Source organism: Corvus cornix, chromosome 1 (genome assembly GCF_000738735.6).
Source record: "Corvus cornix cornix isolate S_Up_H32 chromosome 1, ASM73873v5, whole genome shotgun sequence".
In the NCBI taxonomy this organism is placed as follows: domain Eukaryota; kingdom Metazoa; phylum Chordata; class Aves; order Passeriformes; family Corvidae; genus Corvus; species Corvus cornix.
Window position 1 is genome coordinate 117030298 of NC_046332.1, and position 22229 is coordinate 117052526.

The window sequence follows — 22229 nt, forward strand, 5'->3', positions numbered from 1 at the left end:
AGGAAGGCTCTTGCCCACGCCCCCAGCATGGAGCTACTGAGCCCTGTCCCCATCCCCGTGTCAGAGCAGCACTTACAGTTTTGTACATTTTGTATTGCAGGTTGGACTTGGGGCTGAAGACCTTGTCTGTGCCGGAAGAGCCGAGAGGTTTTATGATCTGAGTGAGGAGGAGGAAGTCGTTGAAGAGAAAACCATACAGCTCCTTGTTACTCTTGGCTTTATAGAGCTTCCCACTGTGCAGGAACTTGCGTGGTCCCAAGCAGTTTGTAACTGAATTAAAAACGAGTTGCTGCGAAAAGTAGAAGAAGAACAACAACGCACTGTATAAAGTGAAACAATCGGGGCTGCCCTGCAAGAGACCAAATACAGTTTTGAGTCCTGGTTCCAGTCTGTGTCACAGGGATGACGAGCGATGCCTCGAGCATGACAAGCGGTGCAAGTCACAGAAGGCTCCATGAGAGTCCCCTTGAAGGCAACCCATCAGTCACAGGGGCACGGCTGGGCAGGCAGGGGGAAGCCAAAAGCATCTGTGCCGCCTTGCCACGCACATGCACCTCCAGGAGTGGGACTGGGCCACGGGGACCTGTCCTGGATTAGCAGCAGCTCTGCAAACGGCCTCTCCACAGGCTGAGCTTCCTTAAGGGCTGGATTCTGAATTGTGTTTGAATTTCACCCCTTGAAATACCCCAAAAGATTCCAGATGGCCACAATACCCCCAGTTAGAGCTGCTGACCACTGGGACTGGCACAATCCCAGATTCAGCCGGCCTTGTTAGGCATGAGCAGAGTCTTGCCCTTGCCTAAAGTGCCATTTTCAGGTTTATTTTCACCAGGGAATGGCACAGCTCTCACCACCCTGGGCAGCTGGATCTGGGGTGGCTCCTTTGGCAGGCTGGAAACCCCTCGGACAGACAACAGGGAGAGGCTGGACTGTTCCCTGCCATGGGCTGGAGGCTGCTGCTGGTGTTGCGGTGGCAGCAAGCACCACAGGCTCTTTCAGGGTATGGATTTGCTGTTCTGGGGCCAGGCAGCACCTACAGAAGATAAAAGCAGCCCCTTTCCTTCAGGCAGTGGCTGGCAGACAGCTGACTGTGCTGACATTGTCACACACGTCCTTCTCCCAGGACAGTCAGACTTCCTGAGGTGAAATGCAATTTTTCTACTTTATGAACCAACCAGTACTTGTTATTTTTTTACCTTTTAGAACTGAAAACTCTGAAAATCAGCTTGTGATCTGTCTGCCTCTGTTACCTCCACCAACAGGAAGGCCATCAGAATATCCTCCCTCCTTTTGCAGGACATACAAACACAATATTTCTAGAAACTTATCACATAACCATAAAAAATAACATGGAATGGGAGGCAGGGATTCTCTCTGTAAAGTCTCCAGAGACTTGAGCAGTATTCTTGAGTTTTCAATTGTATACAAAGCTTTATCACAGAAAATATTTCTAAATATTTGGTTTTTTAAGCACTCCAAAGTGGTCAGGTGCAGCTTTGGGGTGGGATACAGCAGTCCCGTAACCAGTGTACCATAAAGAACTGGGAAACTGAGAAGCTGTGGTTCCAAACTGCAGCATTGAACCCGGGACTGGTCCGGAGCCAGGCAACCAAGCAGGATTTACCCCGAGGGGGCAGGAACACGAGCAGCAACCAGGATGACGTGCAGGAGGGAAGGGAGCCGAGGACAGGTGGGAGCAGGGACTGGGACTGTGGGGTTGACTGGTGCCCGTGTGCCCTGTGCTGCGGTGCCATGAGCGAGCCGTGGCTGGTCCCGAGCGAGCCCCCGTTACCTCGGAGAGGCCCTCGCACTGCACGTGGGCCTGGATCCACTCCAGCCTGTCCGAGTTCTCCTTCTCCCGCACGCCCTCGTTCACCTGCGAGCACAGCTCCTCCGCCTTCTCCAGGGCATGCTTCAGGTGGCTGTGGTCAGGGTGGTTCTCGGGGGTGTTCTCTATTATCTGCACACAAAGAAACCCAGCACGAGGCTTCTGTCACCACAGCTCAGCTGCATTCGCTCTCTCAGCCCCACACTTCCATTCTAGGGCTTTATTTCCAGCCAATATGTCCCACATTTATTTTCCTCCTTGAAAGACATGAAAAATGGGAGACAAACACTTTGTGGGAACAGCTGGATTGCAGGCCTGCCTGCACAGCCTTTGCACCAGGACACTGCTGGCTCCTCGGACAGAAGCACACACATTGCAGCCAAATACAGAAGCACAGCCACGACTGCTGAAGGAATCCCTGAAATGCCAACATCCAGTTTGTAATTCCCTGTGAAAGCCTTGGGCCAAGTTCCGTGGCGTCATTTGGGATGGGAAGTGTTAAGCAACAAATGGAAGTTAGGAAAGGGCTGGAAGTTCTCCAGCACCATCAGCTGCACAGGGAGGGGGGGAACCTGCAGCAATCCAGGCTCAGCATCACCTCCCAGCCTGTGGGGAGGGAATGGCACTGTGGGGAAAGCCAAATATGAGCACAGGGTTGACTTGTTGCTTCTGTTCTCTGAATTCTAAGTTTTCATTCAGCACTCGCTGCCTTCTGGTTCTTTGGGTGCAAGTTTTACACCCTTTTTTAATGGAAACACCAAGTTGTTTTGCTAAAGCCCAAGGAATTATCCCACTTTCTATACTGGAATCGAGTATTAAAGGACACCCCACATTCCCCAGCACATCAGAAATCTCACAGTGACAAAGCCTGACACAAATAAGGAAACAACCTCGTAATTAAGGTATAAGCAAAGCAGCACCAAACCCATCACGTGTGCAAAGGAACGTACATTTTTAATTATTAGTGGGTATCTGGTTACCCGTTGCATAGGCTTTAGTAGAAAACTTGATAGTGGCATTCCTTTACAGCGAGGATCCATTGCTAACCTCTGAAACATTAGAGAGGTAAAATCTGGTTAGTCAGGTGGTTCAAACCCTGAAAAAGGAGCTCCTCCAAGAAAGGAAAAGGGAAGGCAATAAATGAGCACCAATCCTCAGCTAAATCTGCTCTGAGATCACAACATCAGAAGGAGAATTCCTTGTGGTTTTTACAACACTTCTTCACCTGCCTTGTCTGGACAAGAATCCCAGAATCATCAGGGCTGGAAGAGCCCTTCAGGATCATCCAGTGCCTCCCCAGCATCACCCCAAACCCTGTCCCCAAGGGCCACATCCAGAGTCCTCTGGGACACTCGCAGAGACAGTGACTCCACCACTCCCTGGGCAGCTCATTCCAGTTCCTGACCACCCTGTGAGGGAAAAATATTTTCTCATCATCACCCTGAGCCTTTCCTGGTGCAATTTGAGGCATTTCCTCTCCTCCTTTCCCTTGGAGAGCCCGACCCCCCCGGCTGCCCCCTCCTGTCAGGGACTTGTGCAGAGCCACAAGGTCCCCCCTGAGCCTCCTTTGCTCCAGCCTGAGCCCCTTTCCCAGCTCCCTCAGCCGCTCCTGGGGCTCCAGCCCCTTCCCAGCTCCCTTCCCTGCCCTGGACACGCTCCAGCCCCTCCAGGTCCTTTTTCAAGTGAGCGGCCGAGGAGTGGACTTTTTCAAGTGAGCGGCCCTCGAGGTGGGGCCTCGTGTTCAGCAGATGGGCCGAGTGAAAAGATGCACAGAATTCCCAGGGGTTGCTGCTTCTCTTACCTTGACAAACTCCTTGAACTCGGGCACTTCATCCGTCTTCTGCTGGATGAGGGCGGCCCCGTTGAGCTGGCAGCTGCAGAACCTGATGTAGGGCTGCATGTGGGGCAGCTGGGCCGTCAGGATGTCCCCGATCATCTTCACCGGCATCTTCTCCCCGGACATCTTCTTCCGCACGCGCAGGGCCCTGAGCAGGAGCAGGGCACGGGGGTTGGACAAAGAGCCACTCCTCAGTTATGGAATAAAGGGGTGGGTTCTTATTCATTATTGAAACCCAGAGAATGACAAATACATCAGCCACAAGATTTACTGCAAGGATACAATAACCAAGGCTGCACCCTCAGCCAACACCTTTCCCTCTCATGGTCACCCAGCTGCTGTTTGAAATTAATGCAATGTCAGATCAGAGGTGATAGAAAAAGGTAATTTCCTTTTCTATTAGTTTAGAAAGAGAGCTACTGATGTGTGAGGGAGGGAGGGAAAACCCCCATCACTTCGACCTCAAAGCTAGTCCCAGGTTTTCACCTGGTTTCCTAAGGAAAGGTTCTTTGTCATTTGTCCTGTCACCACCACAACTTTTCAACTTGTGAGCCATTTTCAAATACATTTTACAAAAAAAAAAGGAGATACTACAAAGCTGTAAAATGCCTGTAGGTACAGTGAAAATTAGCAGCTCAGTAGGGAAAGAGAAGAACTTTATTAATGCTCTTGCTTATCAAGGTGAGGGTTTAACCCTCCCCTCACTCAGTTTCCCTGGCACTGGGTTTCCTGGCATGAGTTGGGTGCTGGGAGCCTTTGGAGAAGGGTGCTCTGGGCATGAATCCTTTGGGAACCAGGCTCTGTTCAGCACAGCCAGGTCCCAGCCCACACTCATTAAGGGAATGCCCCAGCCAGCTTGGCATGAGGGAGGTTCTTGTGCCTTGGTTTGCACTCACAGACAGCAGGACTGCGGCTGGGGCTGCACTGGGACAGAGGCAGGGCAAGTCCTGCCCTGTGGGAAGCCTTGGCAAGTGCTGCTCTTCAGGGGAGAGGAGGATTTGCCTTCTGGAGCACAGGAACAAAGTGCAAATGGCAGAGAACTGCTGGGTTCTTCTCAACAACTCACAGCAAACGCTGTCCAAGGTTTGCTTTTTCCCACAAGGAGAAACACGGGGCCTTTCTGGTTAGGATTTGTGTTAAGTGGCAAATATTTTCATGCAGCTAAAAGGAGAAGCAGGGGGAGAGGCCCAGGATTCTGTTTTTGTTAAGTATGGGGGGGAAAACCAACTTACTTCAGTAGTTTTATATTGCACATAATCAGCTCCTTCCAGTTAACAAAAATCATGGCAACTTCTTTTTCTGTGACCAGCTCAGATTCCATCAGCGGCTTCTGGAAGATCTGGGGAGGCAGAAATGAGGCCATTTAGAGCATACAGGGTAAGTACAGACACACTTCCAGCACACTCCCTGTCCCAGCCAGCCATCGTGTTCCCTGGAATGGGTGGGATAAGGAGACCCTCAGCTACGAGGGGCTTTAACAGGGAATACTCTGAATTTGTAGGGGTGGTGGTGTTAATTCTGATCTGGATAATCTGTTTGAAACCTGGGAATTTTAGCCAGAAGCCTCCTGCAAAAGACTCCAGAATTCCTTTGATAATGCAGCCGAAAATAGGTTTTCCTTTGGACTCTTTTATGGAAGTTCTGATTTCTCTGAGTTACTCAGGTTTGCATGTCTTGAACTCTTCTTCAGAAAAGGGCTTTGCTTCTCTGTCAAACGAATTGTCCATAGTTGTCTGTACTAATTCCTTTTTTTTCTACCTCTAAAGCCAATCACAGGAAGTGATAACTGAGCCGCACTGCGAGCATGGAAAATGTGCTTCATTTAAGAACATTTGATTAAGTTTCAGAACTTGTAGATGAGAAATAAACACTGAGAGTGAGGAGCAAAAAGGGTTTGCTAAAATGATACCTCAAACATCAGCATTTTGCTGATGGTAACACAAGGGACTGACACGGTTTGCACCCACCCACACTCACCCACAGCTGTATCTGTATAAACACACACAAATGAGGATTGGACAGAGAGCCCCCAAGGGAGGCAGAGCCAGCAGGGAAATGCAGTAACTGCACAGTGCAAGGACTGAATTGGTTGAGGGACAAGAGTGGCCCAAGCCTGCAGAGCTGCCTCACCTCTGTCACCAGCTGCAGGTCATTGACGTAGTTCTCCTCGGTGACGATGAGCTCGTGGATGTAGCCCTGCCTCTTCCTCTCCGTGGGTGTCAGCATGTCCAGGAGGTGCAGGTCTGCACACCCTGCAAAACACAACAGCACCCTGGGCTTTACTCACAGCTGCTTGCAGAGGGATTCAGGCCTGTGGCTGCTACAGCAGCACTGAGTGAACAGGAACTGCTGCCTGTTCGGTCACTTAATTATCGTTCACATGGCACAGTCCCAGCAAAGCTTCACCTCACAGTGACTCCAAACATTCCATTTAACACCTTTATTTTATTTATTAAAACAAAGGCCGTCCCTGAGTGTGAACTCTTCCCTGGTGGCCAAGCTTAAAAGTCCCCCTCACCCTGCCTGCCCATTCCCAACCTCACTCTGGAGGTCCCCGACCCCTTGGGTTGTGTCATTCCAATCCCACATGGATGGCTGGCAATGAAAAAGAGGGGAAAAGACTTCATGTGGTGTGAGGAAAACGCAGAGGCATCCCAAAGGGAGTTAGGGAAGAGCTGCAGTGACCCTGACGCTCCGAGGGGCACTTTGGAATGATTCCCTCAGATGATGGATGGCCTAAATCCAAGGTTCACCTTCACCCTTCTGGTCAAAGAGATCCTGCTCAAGAAGGGCCTGCAGGGCCTCTTTACTTCTTGACATTTCAGTTAAAAACTGCTCCTAAATATTTGAAGGGCTCGAGCCAGGATACATAAAGGTCACTGGAGATCCCCAGATTTCACTGATTTCTGGGCCAAGCCAAAGGGGTGGATTTTATTCTCCTTTATGTTTAAAAGCCCAGGAAAAGGTTGTCACTAAGAGCTCATCTTCCATCAGTTTTGTCCTTTCATTATTGCAAACCTCCCTTGATCCTCCCCTGTAGATGGGAGGATTTTTCTATCAATTCCACAATCTCACTTTTTGTTTTCTACTCTGAATTAGACAGAACATTAATTCCGTCCTTTCTTCTGCAGGCCATTATTTTTTCAGCTGAGCCTAATCAAGTTCTTCTGAGACAGGAACACAGAATGTTTTCTTCCAGTTTTTGCTACTTCTCTGCACGAAATACAATGCATTTCAAAAAGCAAAGTTCATTTCAAACAGGTGGAAAACGTTTGGCTCTGAAAATTATCTATTTCAACTATTTTCACACAACCAAAACTCCCCAGTTGAATTCTTTCCCTCACCCCTCAGCAAATCCAGTATATTTCCCATGGAGACAAACTGTCCTCATGGAAACATCAGGCCCCAGGTAACTCTTTCAGTTCTTTGCATATAAAGTCAGTACTTAGGGAGTATTTCCTGCATTTCTAGCTTCCTGAATGGAGCTCAGACAATGCCACTGGAAAGGTCCAGGTGTATCACCGTTATTTCCATGGAATACCAGCAATTGCTGCTTTAACTGATCTGGGCTCCTGAAAGGGGAATGATGGATTTGACTTTAAAATAACAACAACAACAACAACAACAACAACAACAACAACAACAAAAAAAAAAAAAAAAAAAAAAAAAAAAAAAAAAAAAAAAAAAAAACCAAACCAAACCAACCAAAACCCAAACAAAACCAAATGGAACAAAGCCAGAAAGGGAGATACAGACAGTCAAGGCAGTTTCCTCTCTGAGTGTGAAGCTGGGAAGGGATCAGGTTGGAAGCTGGGATCAGGTTGGAAGCAGAGGCACATTGATAAGGCTCCCTTGAGACATGGGATGTCACAGCCCTTCACAAAGTGCAGCTGAAACTTTGCTTGGAGTAAGAAGCAGATCTGGAGAAATATCAACTTTATGCCAAAACAATGAATTTTTGGGCCCTCTCAAAAGCCAGAAGTTTCCTTTCTGTTGAATAAATGCCTGATTTCAGAGCTGTTTCTTTGGTACCAAGTAAACCAGAGGTCTGAGAAACAGGCCCAGTTCTCCCAATGCTTCATTAGAAGTGAACCAAGTGTTTAATTACTTCTCCCTGGGGAAGCTCCTGTTCAAAGATGTGACAACCTTGGTCTGAAAGTGATTTCCAACCCCCAACCCCTTGGAGGAAGCACTGACATTTTGAATAATGAACCATTTTAGTGGCTCCCTTGGCAGCCAGCTGGGGTGTGAATGGGCTGCTCTGAACCATGACAAACACTCTGCTTTTGGGTATGAAATATTTGGGAAAGAAGCCCAAATCTGAGTAGAACATGCAGGAGAGACTTTTCTGGTATGGGGTTTTCTTTGTGAGGTGCACAGGTACAGAGATTTTCTTGTCTTTGTATTAAAAACACGAATTAAAACTGGGTTTCTTTCCAGGTGGAAATGTCTGGCTCGTTTTTCATGGATGCCAAAGAGTTTTGGTGAACTGAATTCCACTGATCACAGAATCATGGAATGTTTGGGTTGGGAGGGATCCTAAAGCCCACCCAGTGCCACCCCTGCCATGGCAGGGACACCTCCCACTGTCCCAGGCTGCTCCAAGCCCCAATGTCCAGCCTGGCCTTGGGCACTGCCAGGGATCCAGGGGCAGCCCCAGCTGCTCTGGGCAATTCTTTGCTTCAATCCAGTAAAGCCAGGAAAGGATGGGGAAATGACAATAATTAACTTGGTTTGTTCTCAGGAGTGTGAATCCATGAATTCTGTTCCTCTGGCTGGACTTGGAGAACCAACAGACAAATGCTGTAACTACAAATCTGTGCTTTGACCTCCCATCACCACAGTCCCTGCAGATTAAAGGGCTCCAAAAATGCAAAAAATCACTTCAGAGTAAAGATATTGTTCCTCTTCCTTACAAAGTCAGCCCTGAAGATCTGGGTCTCCCAAAATAAACATTAAGCCTAAAACAAGATGCTGCTTTTTGGGAAGGGAGGTTCTGTTTTGGAAATCACTGATCCACATTCATGGGCACAGCTGCTGATTCCTTTTCATTGGGGAGGTTTTCTAACCAGTGCCACTGCCAGATTTCCCTGTAAGCCTCGTGCTGGCCCAGTCTGTAGTGAAAAGGTCACAGGAGACAGGAATCTGTCCTGATAGAGGGAACCAGGAGCAGGCAAAAATGATGTCACAGTTTTCCTCCAAATTCTTAAGGAGAAGGGAACAGCACACCAGGAGAGCAGCCCCTCACTCAGGTAAATCATACATGGAATCCCAGGATCCCTGAGGCTGGAAAAGCCCTCCCAGCCCAGCCAGGCCCAGCTGTGCCCGATGCCCACCTTGTCCCCAGCCCAGAGCACTGAGTGCCACCTCCAGGCACTCCTGGGACACCTCCAGGGATGGGCACTCCAAACCTCCCTGGGCAGCCCCTGCCAAGGCCTGAGCTCCCTTTCCATGGGGAAATTCCTGCTGCTGTCCACCCTGAGCCTGCCCTGGCCCAGCCTGAGGCCGTTCCCTCTCCTCCTGTCCCTGTTCCCTGGCAGCAGAGCCCGACCCCCCCGGCTGCCCCCTCCTGTCAGGGACTTGTGCAGAGCCACAAGGTCCCCCCTGAGCCTCCTTTGCTCCAGCCTGAGCCCCTTTCCCAGCTCCCTCAGCCGCTCCTGGGGCTCCAGCCCCTTCCCAGCTCCCTTCCCTGCCCTGGACATGCTCCAGCCCCTCAAGGTTTCTATTGCAGTGAGGACCCAGAACTGGACACAACCCTCGAAGGGCTTCAGCAGGGCTGAGTTATTTAAATCACAGCATTTCAACATTCAACCTGCTTATCACCTGTTTCAGCTGCAACCAATTCCCCTTAAACCTTGTGGGATGGACCCTCCACTGAGAGACCACCCCAGGCTTTTGCTGAGGACATTGTCTGGGATCAAACAGAGCTCTCCATCTCAAGCATCAGATGCCAAATCCCATTTCTCAGCTATTTTCAATGATTTCAGCACGTTTGGAATTTCTCAACCAGACCAGTGTACCCATTTCCTGTTAGAGCAGAGCACTTCCCCCTGAGGTGCATGGAAGGACCTGGAAACGAGCCTGGGCAGTCCCATTTGCAAAACTCAAAGCATTATTTAGTGGTGGAATCGCCCTCTCTAGAAGTGTTCAAAAAAGGTGTGGATGTGGCACTTGAGGATGTGGTTCACTGGTGGTGGTTCCAACCCCAAACATTCCATGAATCAGTGATTTTACCAATCCCTTTCCAGAGGCTGCTTGAGGAGAATAAAATCCTACATGTGAAGGCAAGAATGCATCTAAAAATGTAAATCACAGAGTTAACCAAGCCCTAGAATGGTTTAAAACACATCAGGAAACTAAATCTCACCTCTGAGTTGTGACCCAGGACTGTTCTGAGCCCCTGGGCACTCAGGGCACAGAAGGAGCAGAGTCACGAGCAGCAGCTGCGGGTCCAAGTGGAAGGAACTGCACAGCCCCATTTTACAGGGTATTCCACAAATAAAGGGGCTGTGCAGGCACTTCACTTGGAACCAGGAATGTGGGAACCAAATGCAGTATTTTAAATGTTCCAACCTTTTATCAAACACTTTATTATTTCTTCACTTCCATCTGGCAGAGCTGAGCAGCTCCGATCTCTGCTCCTGGGGACAGAGAGAGCAGCCAGGGAGCGGCTGGAGCTGGGCCAGGGCAGGGTTAGGTTGGATTTTAGGGAAAGGTTCTTCCCCCAGAGGCTGCTGGGCACTGCCCAGGCTCCCCAGGGAATGGGCACGGCCCCGAGGCTGCCAGAGCTCCAGGAGCGTTTGGACAGCGCTGCCAGGGATGCCCAGGCTGGGATTGCTGGGGGGTCTGGGCAGGGCCAGGGGTGGGACTGGCTGATCCCTGTGGGTCCTTTCCAACTCAAATTAAGTGCTTTGCCCATTAAAGTCCCCAGGTGGGCAGTGAAGTCTTGGTGAAAACAATTTTCACCAGCACAACCTCCTGAAACCCTTCCCTCAGGATCTGGAACCCAAAGGTCATCTCAGCACCATGTTTGGCTAAGGAGCAGTTTGTTATCCTGTTGTCTGTATCAATTCAACTGATGCAATAATATTTGAGGTACACTGTCCCTGAATTTACTGAAGTTGTCTAAAATAAAAGTAAAAAGAAGCCATTTGTCATCTGAATTTACTGCACAAAAGTTGCTGTTTAACAATTTAAATAGCTGGAGTCAGTAAGCACAAAGAACTAAAAAGTGCTTTAGAGACAGAGGACAAAACCAGAATTTCAGTTATTTTGGTTATGGGAATAAAATGTGCTCAGTGAGCTCATGGGGACACAAAGTGAAGCCACTAAAGCTCCAAAAGAATTGAGGTTTAAATAAAACTGATCCTGAATATAAACCAAAATGTTCTTGATAAAGCCCTGTTTCAGACTTGGAGTTGTCTTGGACGGATTTCAAGTATTGAAAGGAACAAATTCCCTGAAAGAACATCCATGGGAATTCTTTGTCAGCAGTTGAATACAGAGGGAATTCCCATAAACAGGAAAAACAGTGAAGAATAAAATCCAGCACTGCTGGGAGCGTCTGGAATTCCAGTCTCCTCTCCATCCCTCATGTGACAACTCCTGTGCAATGGGAGAAGGCACTTGGCACAGGGCAGTGAATATGAAGAACCAGTTCACAGAATCCCAGGATGATTTGGGTGGGAAGGGATTTTTAGGATCATCCAGTGCCACCCCTGCCATGGCAGAGACACCTTCCACTGTCCCAGGCTGCTCCAAGCCCCAATGTCCAGCCTGGCCTTGGGCACTGCCAGGGATCCAGGGGCAGCCCCAGCTTCTCCAGGCAATCACTGCCATCCTTCCTGCCTCATATATATGTATTTATATTTGTTTGTATCAAAGACAAATGCAGTAGAGCGGTCACTGCAATGCCTTGTTCCCTGCAGCTCAAGGAGAATCCCTGAGGAGGAGGAGGATGAAACATTCCCTGCCCAGCTATCAGAGCACCCTTAGGGACTCCAGTCATGGAGAAAATAAACATTACAGGGATTCCAACAACGTCTGTCACTTAAGCCACAATGGAGTGTCTTTGTCTGGGACTCTGTAAATGAGGTTATTTTGCTCCTGGCACAACCAGCACCTCATGTGTGTTCAAGTTGGACACCAGGAGCAATTTCTCCATGGAAAGGGAGCTCAGGCCTTGGCAGGAGCTGCCCAGGGAGGTTTGGAGTGCCCATCCCTGGAGGTGTCCCAGGAAGGGCTGGAGGTGGCACTCAGTGCTCTGGGCTGGGGACAAGGTGGGCATCGGGCACGGCTGGGCCTGGCTGGGCTGGGCTGGGAGGGCTTTTCCAGCCTCAGGGATCCGGGGGTTCCCTGTGAGTTACAGAGGGACAACTCCAGACTGTTCCTCCCAGGTTACTGCAAAGCTGCCCCCAGGAGCTTTTAGGACTCAGTGATTTTGAAAGGCTCCAGTCTCAGCTCTTGGAAAACCCAGGTTAGAGAACCTGCATCCTGCAGGTCACTGTAGGAGCTTTATTTTTCTTCTCACTTGATGTAAAGAGAAAGGAAAAAGCAGTACCTGAATCCCCTACAGCTGAAGAATTGTAAATATTTCACTACAGATTCAATATGCAGTTCTGGCCTGAAGTCACAGGACCCACAACGTCCCTAAGGGCCAATGCTTTTAGTCAAATCCGTTTTCAACCCAGCAGCTCAGGATGGGAAAAGAGAGAGATCCTCTCATTCAAATAGCAGTTAATGCATGAAATATTGACAGAGTGGAGTGAAATCTGGCTCCACCCCCTCTGAAAGCCGAGCACTGAAAATCACAACTGGGATGTGCTGTTCCATTTCTGCAGTTGTCAGCAAAAGGCCATGATGGAGAAGAATTATTTTTTTATAGTAGAAATGAAAGATGTATTACTATTTCAATACTGTCCTAAAAAGAAGGAAAATCTGAGCATTTGTGCATATTTTCAGACTCCAGCTTCTGGCATAAAACACATCCCAAATCCAGGTAAACCCATGGCAAGCCTAAGAAAGAACATTTAATTTATCTATTATAAAAACCAAAATCAACTGATTTGTACCATGTAGATAGGGACTCAGAGAATCACAGAACATCCTGAGCTGGAAGGGACCCACCAGGAGTCCAAGGACACCCCAGCAATCCCCCCACCGAGCCAGAGGGGCAGAAGGCTGCAGATAAACCATGATGAATCTAAATAATCACATTGAAATAATGTTCCAAGAACCCAGGCAGGTGTCACTGTGAGGGGAAAAGGGCTCCAGGCTGTGCTGGTGGCAAATCCCTCGGTGCTCTCAGGGCCCGTGGCGAGCTCGGTGTGACCCAGCAACGAGACAACAAACACGTGTCGGCCTCTTTTGTACGAAGGATTTAATTCTCTATACATGGAACTAATTGGAAAGGCTGTATTACAGTTGTTAAAGCTGCAGGTTTTTATATATTTATATAATTTACATTCATAGTGATGAAATACTGAAGTGCAATTGAATAAGGAGCTTCACTTGTCCTTTGCACCGCAGGACGGGTTGGGAGCGGGGAGCTGGGCTGGGAATGCTACAGGCTGCCAGCAGGAGCTATGGGAGAGTGAGACACATAAACCAGGACGTAACTCAGTGGTAAATCGTTAGTAGGAGGGCTCTGTTGTGCTTGAGGCATTGGGAGGAGGGCACTGCCAGCACCAGCATTTCAGCAAGAGCCGGGAACTAAGGCTGCAAAGACAGACATGGCTTGGCTACAGCACAGCTACAACTCCACCGAAAGCTCCATTTCATATTAATTTGTATAAATTCCACAGTCTAGTTTAAAAAAATGTAAACATTGGAAATTAATTGCAGGGAGATAGTTCTATACATTCTTTCTTGTCAGGAAAATGACTCGTTCCGAACGTGTTGTTCCACAGAAAGCACAACTGAGAAATCCAAGTGCCCGTCCCCGAGGTGGGAACCACGGGGGGAATTCTGCCACCCCCAGCAGGGAACATTCCACCCACTTCTGACCCGGGAATGCGACAAACCAGGGGACAGGACACAAACCAGGCTGTTTGCTAACTGTTTGCAGCTACAAGTAATGTGCAAAATCAAATGAACAGAGCTGGGTAAAACATCACTCCAGGTTTGTCTCTGGCACGGGAGGAGGGCATTTCTCCTCTCCACAATGGGTTACACACTCAACAACAACACCTGATACAAACAGTACAGTAACTACAACAAAATACCTGGAACTGGGCACATTTAAACTTCCTTAAACTGATTTTAACTCCTTCTGCTCTTTTGTAATTTAAAAAAAAAAAAAAAAAAAGAAAATTAAAATAATAAAAAAAAAAGAGACATATTGACAACACTGGACAAGTGAACAATAAAAAAGAAAGATACATAAAGTCTCCAATTCATGGACATTTGGAACAATTTTAATAGCACATGCAGCATTCCTTGATAGTGGGTCTTTTTGCACAAACAAAATTGCAATGAAGAAATTTAATTTATACTTTTCCTTTGAAAGGCTAAAATATATCTTTTAAAAAATAATTTTTAAAACTACTGAAAGCACCTGTGCGAAGGTGGAAAAATTAGTTTGGTAACTCTGAAAGCCACAAAAGGACCCACTATCCTCTGATTTTTATTTTTTGTGTGTGTGGTTTTGTTTTGTTTTGTTTGAATCAGTTTAATTTTGTCGGTAATTAACTCAACCATTGCGATTCCATGCAACTAAATGTCAAATGAGGTAAAACTGCTGTGCAGTGTGTTCTTGACTCAGAAGGCAGTAGATGATCATGCTGGAAGCCACATGATCAAGGCTGCATCTCCCATCATCCCTCTGGGCACTGCTATGGGATAGTGGGTCTCTTTGAGGACTTTCAAGCCTGAGTGGGGGATGGACAACATATGATTCCTAGAAAAAGGAGGAAAACAACACATAAGCAAAACAAAACAATGAGCAAATTCAAGCTAGGGAAATGAGGCAGGCATGGCAAGGCATGGAGCAAAAATGATCGGGGGAGGGGGGGGACGTGCTACGGGGATGGGAACGAAACCAACCAAACAGAACGGGGGGACAGAAGGTCTTCAAAGAGACTGGGCCCGGGGCCCCGAGGGGCAGCGCGGGGCCCGGCAATGCTGCATGTTCCACCTGAGAGCCGCCGCGCCCGCGGGACACTCACACTGCTGGCTCGGGTCCGTGTCCGTGGTCAGCTTCACGTAGTTGGACGGGAAGAGCCCCACGTGGCCGTTGACCTCCCCCTTCCACCAGTCGGGGTCCTCCCTGTTGAGCACGTTGATGATCTGGCCCTTGTTGAAGGCCAGCTCGTCGTCGTTCTGGGCGCTGTAGTCGTACATCCCGATCACCTGGCACACTGCAAGGGACAGGGGTCACCTGGGGGCTGCAGCCACCCTGGCACGGGGCATCCTGCTGGGCAGGACCCACAGGGATCACTGATCCAGCCCAGCCCAGCCCTGCCCAGACCCCCCACCAATCCCAGCCTGGGCATCCCTGGCAGCGCTGTCCAAACGCTCCTGGAGCTCTGGCAGCCTCGGGGCCGTGCCCATTCCCTGGGGAGCCTGGGCAGTGCCCAGCAGCCTCTGGGGGAAGAACCTTTCCCTGCTCTCATCCTGAGCCTGCCCACATGCAGAGGTCACCTCTGGACACTGCCCATGGCTCAGGGCAGCCCCAGGACCCTGCAGTGACCTGAGCCCACCCTGCCCCTGCTGTGCCCACCCTGGGCCTCAGCTCAGCCCCACCCAAACTGACTCCAAGGGTTTAAAAATACCAAAGAGTTTCATGGAATCCCAGCAGGGTTTGGGTTGGGAGGGACCTTAAAACTCATCCAGCCCCCCCCCGCCAAGGACAGGGACACCCTCCACTGTCCCAGGCTGCTCCAGCCTGGCCTGGAACCCCTCACCAGGACTGGTCAATGGACAGGAAGATCTGGGACACATGTGAACTTCCACTATTGGAAGCTGCATAACCCAAAAGAAAGCCAATGGTGATGTGCTTGTTGTCCCACTGAGGTTTTCAGAACACAAAAATCTTGGAAAATATGAGAGAAAATTAACAGAACTGGACAAAAAGCATCCCAAGCCATCCAGGCTGCTCTTCTGGCACCCCAGGACTGGTTCCAGCAGCGGATTTTCTATTTCCTTGCAGTGGAACTCATCCAATCTCAGAATACAGCTGGTTCTGCTCACTTCTGACAAAGCACTTTCCTGAATTCTCTAAAGCAGCAGGACTGTTTAGTTAAATAAATAATCCCCTCTATTTCTCTGCTGTTTTCTCTTTGCCAGGCCACAGGGCTTCTGGTTTTTCCCACCAGACTTCTATTAATGAGCCTTGCTGGCAGGTTCTCTCCAGTGGATTAATCCTAAAATTTGCTTTTATTTTCATCCCTGCACTGAGCCAGCAACTGATTTCAATTTGCCAAACAGTTTCTCTCTCTTTTTTTACATTACAGTTTAATTAAGATTTTGATGTTCTGCAGCCAATGCAGAAAGTGCTAAAAAAGTTTATTCTGTAAAATTCAGCATGTGGGGAAAGTCATAGATTGTCAAAACTGAAAGAATTTCAAAAATATATTAAAAAATCTCATCATATTTCCATGTAAAAGTTTGTGTCTCAGTGCTGAGTTCCCATTTTAAACCTAAATTCACGAGGCTTTAGAAAAGGCATTTCCTGGATCTTGGTAACAACCATCAGAGGGGCGAGCCAGCACCAGCTCCACAAACACAGGGTCATGGAATGTGACCTGGACAGCCCCTTCCAGCCCAACCCAGGCTGTGATTCTGTGGAAATGTTCATGTTCTGTGGCTCCTGTGTCCTTTCATAACCCTTAAAGCAGGAGAAATGCTCCCTCTCCATGGGGGGGTTTGTCCCACGTCAAGGGGAGGTTCTGCAGGAGAGGAGCCTCAGGTGCCCAGCCCTGGATCCTCCTGAGCCTCTCCAGCTCCTGTCCCACAGTCAGTGTGGGGATGGGATGGTTTGGGGGATGGAGGAACAGCCCAGAGCTCCTGTCCCACAGTCAGTGTGGGGATGGGATGGTTTGGGGGATGCAGGAACAGCCCAGAGCTCCTGTCCCACAGTCAGTGACAGGATGGGATGGTTTGGGGGATGGAGGAACAGCCCAGAGGCTCCTGTCCCACAGTCAGTGTGGGGATGGGGATGGTTTGGGGGATGCAGGAACAGCCCAGAGCTCCTGTCCCACAGTCAGTGTGGGGATGGGATGGTTTGGGGGATGGAGGAACAGCCCAGAGCTCCTGTCCCACAGTCAGTGTGGGGATGGGATGGTTTGGGGGATGCAGGAACAGCCCAGAGCTCCTGTCCCACAGTCAGTGACAGGATGGGATGGTTTGGGGGATGCAGGAACAGCCCAGAGCTCCTGTCCCACAGTCAGTGACAGGATGGGATGGTTTGGGGGATGCAGGAACATCCCAGAGGCTCCTGTCCCACAGTCAGTGACAGGATGGGATGGTTTGGGGGATGGAGGAACAGCCCAGAGGCTCCTGTCCCACAGTCAGTGTGGGGATGGGATGGTTTGGGGGATGGAGGAACAGCCCAGAGCTCCTGTCCCACAGTCAGTGTGGGGATGGGATGGTTTGGGGGATGGAGGAACAGCCCAGAGCTCCTGTCCCACAGTCAGTGTGGGGATGGGATGGTTTGGGGGATGCAGGAACAGCCCAGAGCTCCTGTCCCACAGTCAGTGTGGGGATGGGATGGTTTGGGGGATGCAGGAACAGCCCAGAGCTCCTGTCCCACAGTCAGTGACAGGATGGGATGGTTTGGGGGATGCAGGAACAGCCCAGAGGCTCTGGAACAGCCAAGCCCTCCCAGCTGAGGGCACAGCACAGGCACAGGGACCCAGGGACCGGGCCCCAGGTGCAGCCAGGGCTCACCTGAGGGTGCTGCAGCCTTGGGCAGCTCGGTGGGGGTGCTCTTGCTGGTGCCTGGGCTCAGCAGTTTCACGTAGTTGGCCGGGAACCAGCCGATCTGGCGCTTCTTCCCGCGGGCCTGCGGAGACACCGCGCTGCTCACAGCCCGGAGCCTTGGGCAGGGCAAGGCAGCCAGGATTTCAACTAACAGGCTATCTTAGGACAGGAAAGGGGATTTTATGAGGAAAAGCTCAGCTATTTTTGTGGCACTAGTTGAATACTGTAATATTAACATACAATCTTATTAATATTTCTAATGAAATGCTTGTTCATGATGTAAAGAATTACATCTGAATAGATCCCCAGATTGTGACAGTTTAAACAGAGATTAAGAATCCAGATTCCCTATTTTCTTTTACAGAACCATATCCAAGCCCTTCAATCCCTTGTGTCACCAAAGCAGGAAACCTCATCCTGTTATTTCCCCAAATCCAATGTCCATTGCAAATCAAATCCATAAAAATTCCTTACAGTAAGAAAGGTTCTTCCAAAACTTTGAATCCCAGTTTCTAAATCTATATCAAGAATGATTTTAACTGTTTATTCTCTGCTTATGTTAGAATAAGGTTGGCATTTTGGGCAGGAAGAATTTTGCCTTTTAAAAACAGATTAGTGTTAACTTTGGTGAAAAAAAACATCTAATGGATTAACTGTTCTTTAACTACTTTCTTCCCTGTCTAAATCTTTACTAAAAAAGAAAACACTTGATCTAAAATGTATTTAGATCATTTATTCTAAGATATTTTTCAGTCCTGCATTAGACCAGCAATGTAATGCTTAAAACATCTGCCTTATTTTCCCTTCACTCTGACTCCCAAGTGTGGAACAGGAGAATAAAAAGAACAGAAATGGGATTGCTAATGAAATAAATCCCAATTGTAAAACCACATGTAAGACATTAAAGTATTCAAAGTTACGTGGGAGTATTTACACAACCAGAATTTGATTGTTTCAGAGCCTCACAGCAGCTGCTCAGTGATAACTCTGGCAGCTCTTGCCCAGAGAAGTTTCTTTTCTGTCTTAAAATACATTTAATGGAGACTCTTTAAAGCTAAAAGCTACCAACAGCATCAAGGTTAGTGAGAGCAAAACCCAAAGGAATCCTGGAAGAGGATTTCTCCACAAAAGATGAAAAAAAAAAAATCACAAAGAAAGGCAAAAAGGGCAGGCACAAAGTGGAAAAAATAACTGAATTAGTCTGAGATCTGCACTGCACCAATAAATCAATGGTGTTTTCCCATCTCCTATCTCCTGCTAAAACCCCCAAACCACACAGAACCTCCTTCAGCAGGACCAAATTGTCAAGTTCTACTCTTAAAAACACCTGGGAGGATCCAAAGCAGCCAAACCAAGCCCTAAACTCCCCTCCTTGCTGAGGGTTCTCCAGGGAAACACCCCAGGGATTTCCCACCTGGCTGATGGCTCCCGCTGCTCTCCTGCCTCCCAGCTAATCCCAAATGCAGGGATGGCAAGGGCTGTGTGCATCCTTGGAAAGATGCTTTATTGGGAACTGCTGGGCTGCAGAACGCTGGCAAATTTATTTATCATTGACACATTCAGCAATTTGAACCACTAGAAATGAATGAATTTTCTTGATGTGGAATTTGACTAGGAAAGAAAAAGGAACTAACTTGGAGCTCTCCTTCCCACCAACCACCTGGATTCTTCTTTCTGATGAGAATCAACTGGCCAGGAGCAAGAGTCAGCTGTTCTGGGCCCGTTGCTGTGTAAGAGGCAATAACTTGGGCAATTTCTGTTGAAGCAGAGGAGAAAAAGAAGATTAATTTGAAAAAACCTGAACATTTTTTATCCATCATTATTCTGCTACAACACTGTGGGGGTTTTTTTCCATAAAATTGTCATGGATTTATGTATTTCCATGAATATATGAGGTAGTTGTAAAACAAATGAGAGGTTCAGAGTACTACAGGAATAAATAAATAAGAAACCAGAGGAGCTCTACGGTAGGAGACCAAAAATGTTTGAAATACAGAATAATAACAACAATAACAATAATAATAACTGTACAGCTCTTAAAATCCAGTGTTTTCCAATAAATACATCTTTGGACTGACTCCCTAAGAAGAAGAGAACCATCAATGACAAGATAATGAAGTTGCACCAAGAGGCACAAATTAGGGCTGGCAGAAAAGTTTTCACCACCTGACCCAAAAAGGAATGTTTTCCAAATGCAGCAAACAGGATTTATGTGGAAATCTCTAGTCCCTGGAGGTTCTCACTGAGCAGGTGCTTTGTTTGGTCCCCTCCCAGCACGAGGGGACACAGAGGAACTGGGAGCTCCCAATTCCAGGGAATTTCCCAAAGTAGATGGTGGAGTTCACTCTCCTTTACAGAGATTGTGGAAAGGCAGGGATAATTTTGCTCCCCACAAAGTCTCACAGGGTTAACCCCTGTTTCGATCCAATTGGAACTGACAGGAGCTGCAGGAATTTTGGTGTCCTCCCAAAGCCAGGCTTAGCCCTGTCACCAAACCATGTGCAGGGTGAGGAGAACACGTTCAACACACACGGAGGGGTGTTGGTGCTGCTGAACCTTCCCTGTGGGATCCCAGGGCAGTAACTCATCCCTTAGGGATTCATTCCAAAGGCAGCTGGAGGCAGAGGAATCCATAAACCCTGGAAGGTTGGGAAATGAGGGAAGGTTTGGTGCAGGGAAGATACAAAGAGAGTTGAAGACCAACATGGAAATGATTGACTTGAAATTTAGAAGGAAAGGACCCTTAGGAAAATTAAAAATTATCAGAGAAGCATTTGAGATACAAATGAGCAGCATGAGGAGGATGAGGAACAGAGGGAGGAAGAGCAATCCACTCCTCAATGGCACAGGGATCAACTATGGCAGAACCTCCCTTGGGATCTGTCAGCAGGGAGAGGCAGGGACAGGGGGAGCCAGGCAGGTGATGGAAAGGCCTGGAGCTGAGTTATAAAGGTGCTTTAAACCTGGATCTGGGATTAGCACACAAATTCATGAAATCATGGAATGGCCTGGGTTGGAAGGACCTCAAAGCCCATCCAGTGCCACCCCTGCCATGGCAGGGACACCTCCCACTGTCCCAGGCTGCTCCAAGCCCCAATGTCCAGCCTGGCCTTGGCACTGCCAGGGATCCAGGGGCAGCCCCAGCTGCTCTGGGCACCCTGTGCCAGGGCCTGCCCACCCTCCCAGGGAACAATTCCTGCCCAATCTCCCATCCAGCCCTGCCCTCTGGCACTGGGAAGCCATTCCCTGGCTCCTGGCCCTCTAGCCCTTGTCCCAAGTCCCTCTCCAGGCTTCTTAGCTATGAAAGCAGAAAGTAGAAGAAGGAATTTCTAAGTAAAATATAGCAGGTGCTGCCAGGAGAGTGAAAGGTTTAAGCAGAGAAAAACCAGGAGCAGAGTCTGTCCTGGGCAAAGCCAAGGATTTGTTGGGCAGGGAACACAGCTCTGCTGCTGTAAAGGCTGCAAGCTCCCTGCAGTTGCAGAATTTCCACAGAACCCCATTAATCCCCCACACCAGAGCCACTGAGGAGACAAAATGAACAAACAAAGGAATGGTGGGAATTTGTGAAAATCGGGAAACCCTCCCTTGCTACCACAGCAGTTACAATGTTCAGTAGGTCACAGTGGAAGAGCAAAAACCTTACACTTTGTATCTCTCTCAGAACAAGAAATGTCTCATTTTTGTCTACAAAATGTGGTTTACAAGGCTTTGGGTATCCAACATCCTCCTCCCCCACCCAGCAGCATAAAGGAGCTTTACTGGGGACTGTGCGTTAAACAAGTTCCAGTACAAATGACAAGTTTCACACTCAGCTCTTGTAGGTCACAGAAAAGCAGAAAGTTAAGAGAAAAGCATGCAAAAAAAAAAAAAAAAGGTTAAAATAAAACAACCCAGAAATGGGTTCCATTCTTCATTCCATGAAGGGCTTTTAAATTGTGGTTTTTGAAGTACTGAAGACCTGAGAACCCCTTCCAGTGCTTAAAGGGGCTCCGGGAGAGCTGGAGAGGGACTTGGGACAAGGAATGGAGGGACAGGACACAGGGAATGGCTTCCCAGTGCTCTGCTGAGCAATCCAACATTACATTCATTTTTGAACAAGCAGATTTTATTCTCTAGCTACATGTTATTTAGTGATTGACACGCCGGAATGATTAGAGAGGATGAATTCTTTTATTACTGTTACACTATTTATTAACTGCATTTATTCCAGTTATTTTATAATGGTTTTCATCAGTGCAAACTACTCCAAGATGACCAAGAGCAAACAGACTTTATTTTCATGAAAAAGGTGTTGTTGCCATTGAATGAAACACTTAAGAACAGAGAGAAGGTGCTGTCACAACATTTGACTCACCAGGTTTCTTCCCTAAGCTTCCCGTTTTCCCAGCTGCTCCTGGAGCCTTGAAATGGAGAACAAGATGCAAGTTTAGCACTCAGGTTCCTTTCTACAGTACATGAAAATTATTTATAAAGCTTCATTCAACACACTCAACAAGCATGGGAGTCAAAAACTCACATGAAATTCTGTTCTTACAGGAATCCTTAATATTTTAGATGGCAATAATCTGGGAATAAATACCAAGCATGAAGTGGATGATTTGTTAATGCAGAAGTGCAGAGTTTTATTCCCTTTCATGGGCTGCA

General features: G+C 48.3%; 1 protein-coding gene across 1 annotated transcript in view; it reads right to left on the minus strand.

Moving 5' to 3' along the window:
- ITSN1 (intersectin 1) overlaps positions 1–22229 on the minus strand; it is a 97755-nt gene that overhangs the window by 7901 nt on the left and 67625 nt on the right. Inside the window, exons 21-30 of the mRNA XM_039555797.1 lie at positions 21940–21985; positions 19220–19341; positions 17553–17667; positions 14831–15022; positions 5796–5917; positions 4898–5004; positions 3630–3813; positions 2779–2877; positions 1793–1960; positions 77–289 (exon numbers count right to left, since the gene is read on the minus strand). Coding sequence (XP_039411731.1) covers positions 77–289; positions 1793–1960; positions 2779–2877; positions 3630–3813; positions 4898–5004; positions 5796–5917; positions 14831–15022; positions 17553–17667; positions 19220–19341; positions 21940–21985 — 1368 coding nt within the window. The remainder of the gene's footprint in view (positions 1–76; positions 290–1792; positions 1961–2778; positions 2878–3629; positions 3814–4897; positions 5005–5795; positions 5918–14830; positions 15023–17552; positions 17668–19219; positions 19342–21939; positions 21986–22229) is intronic.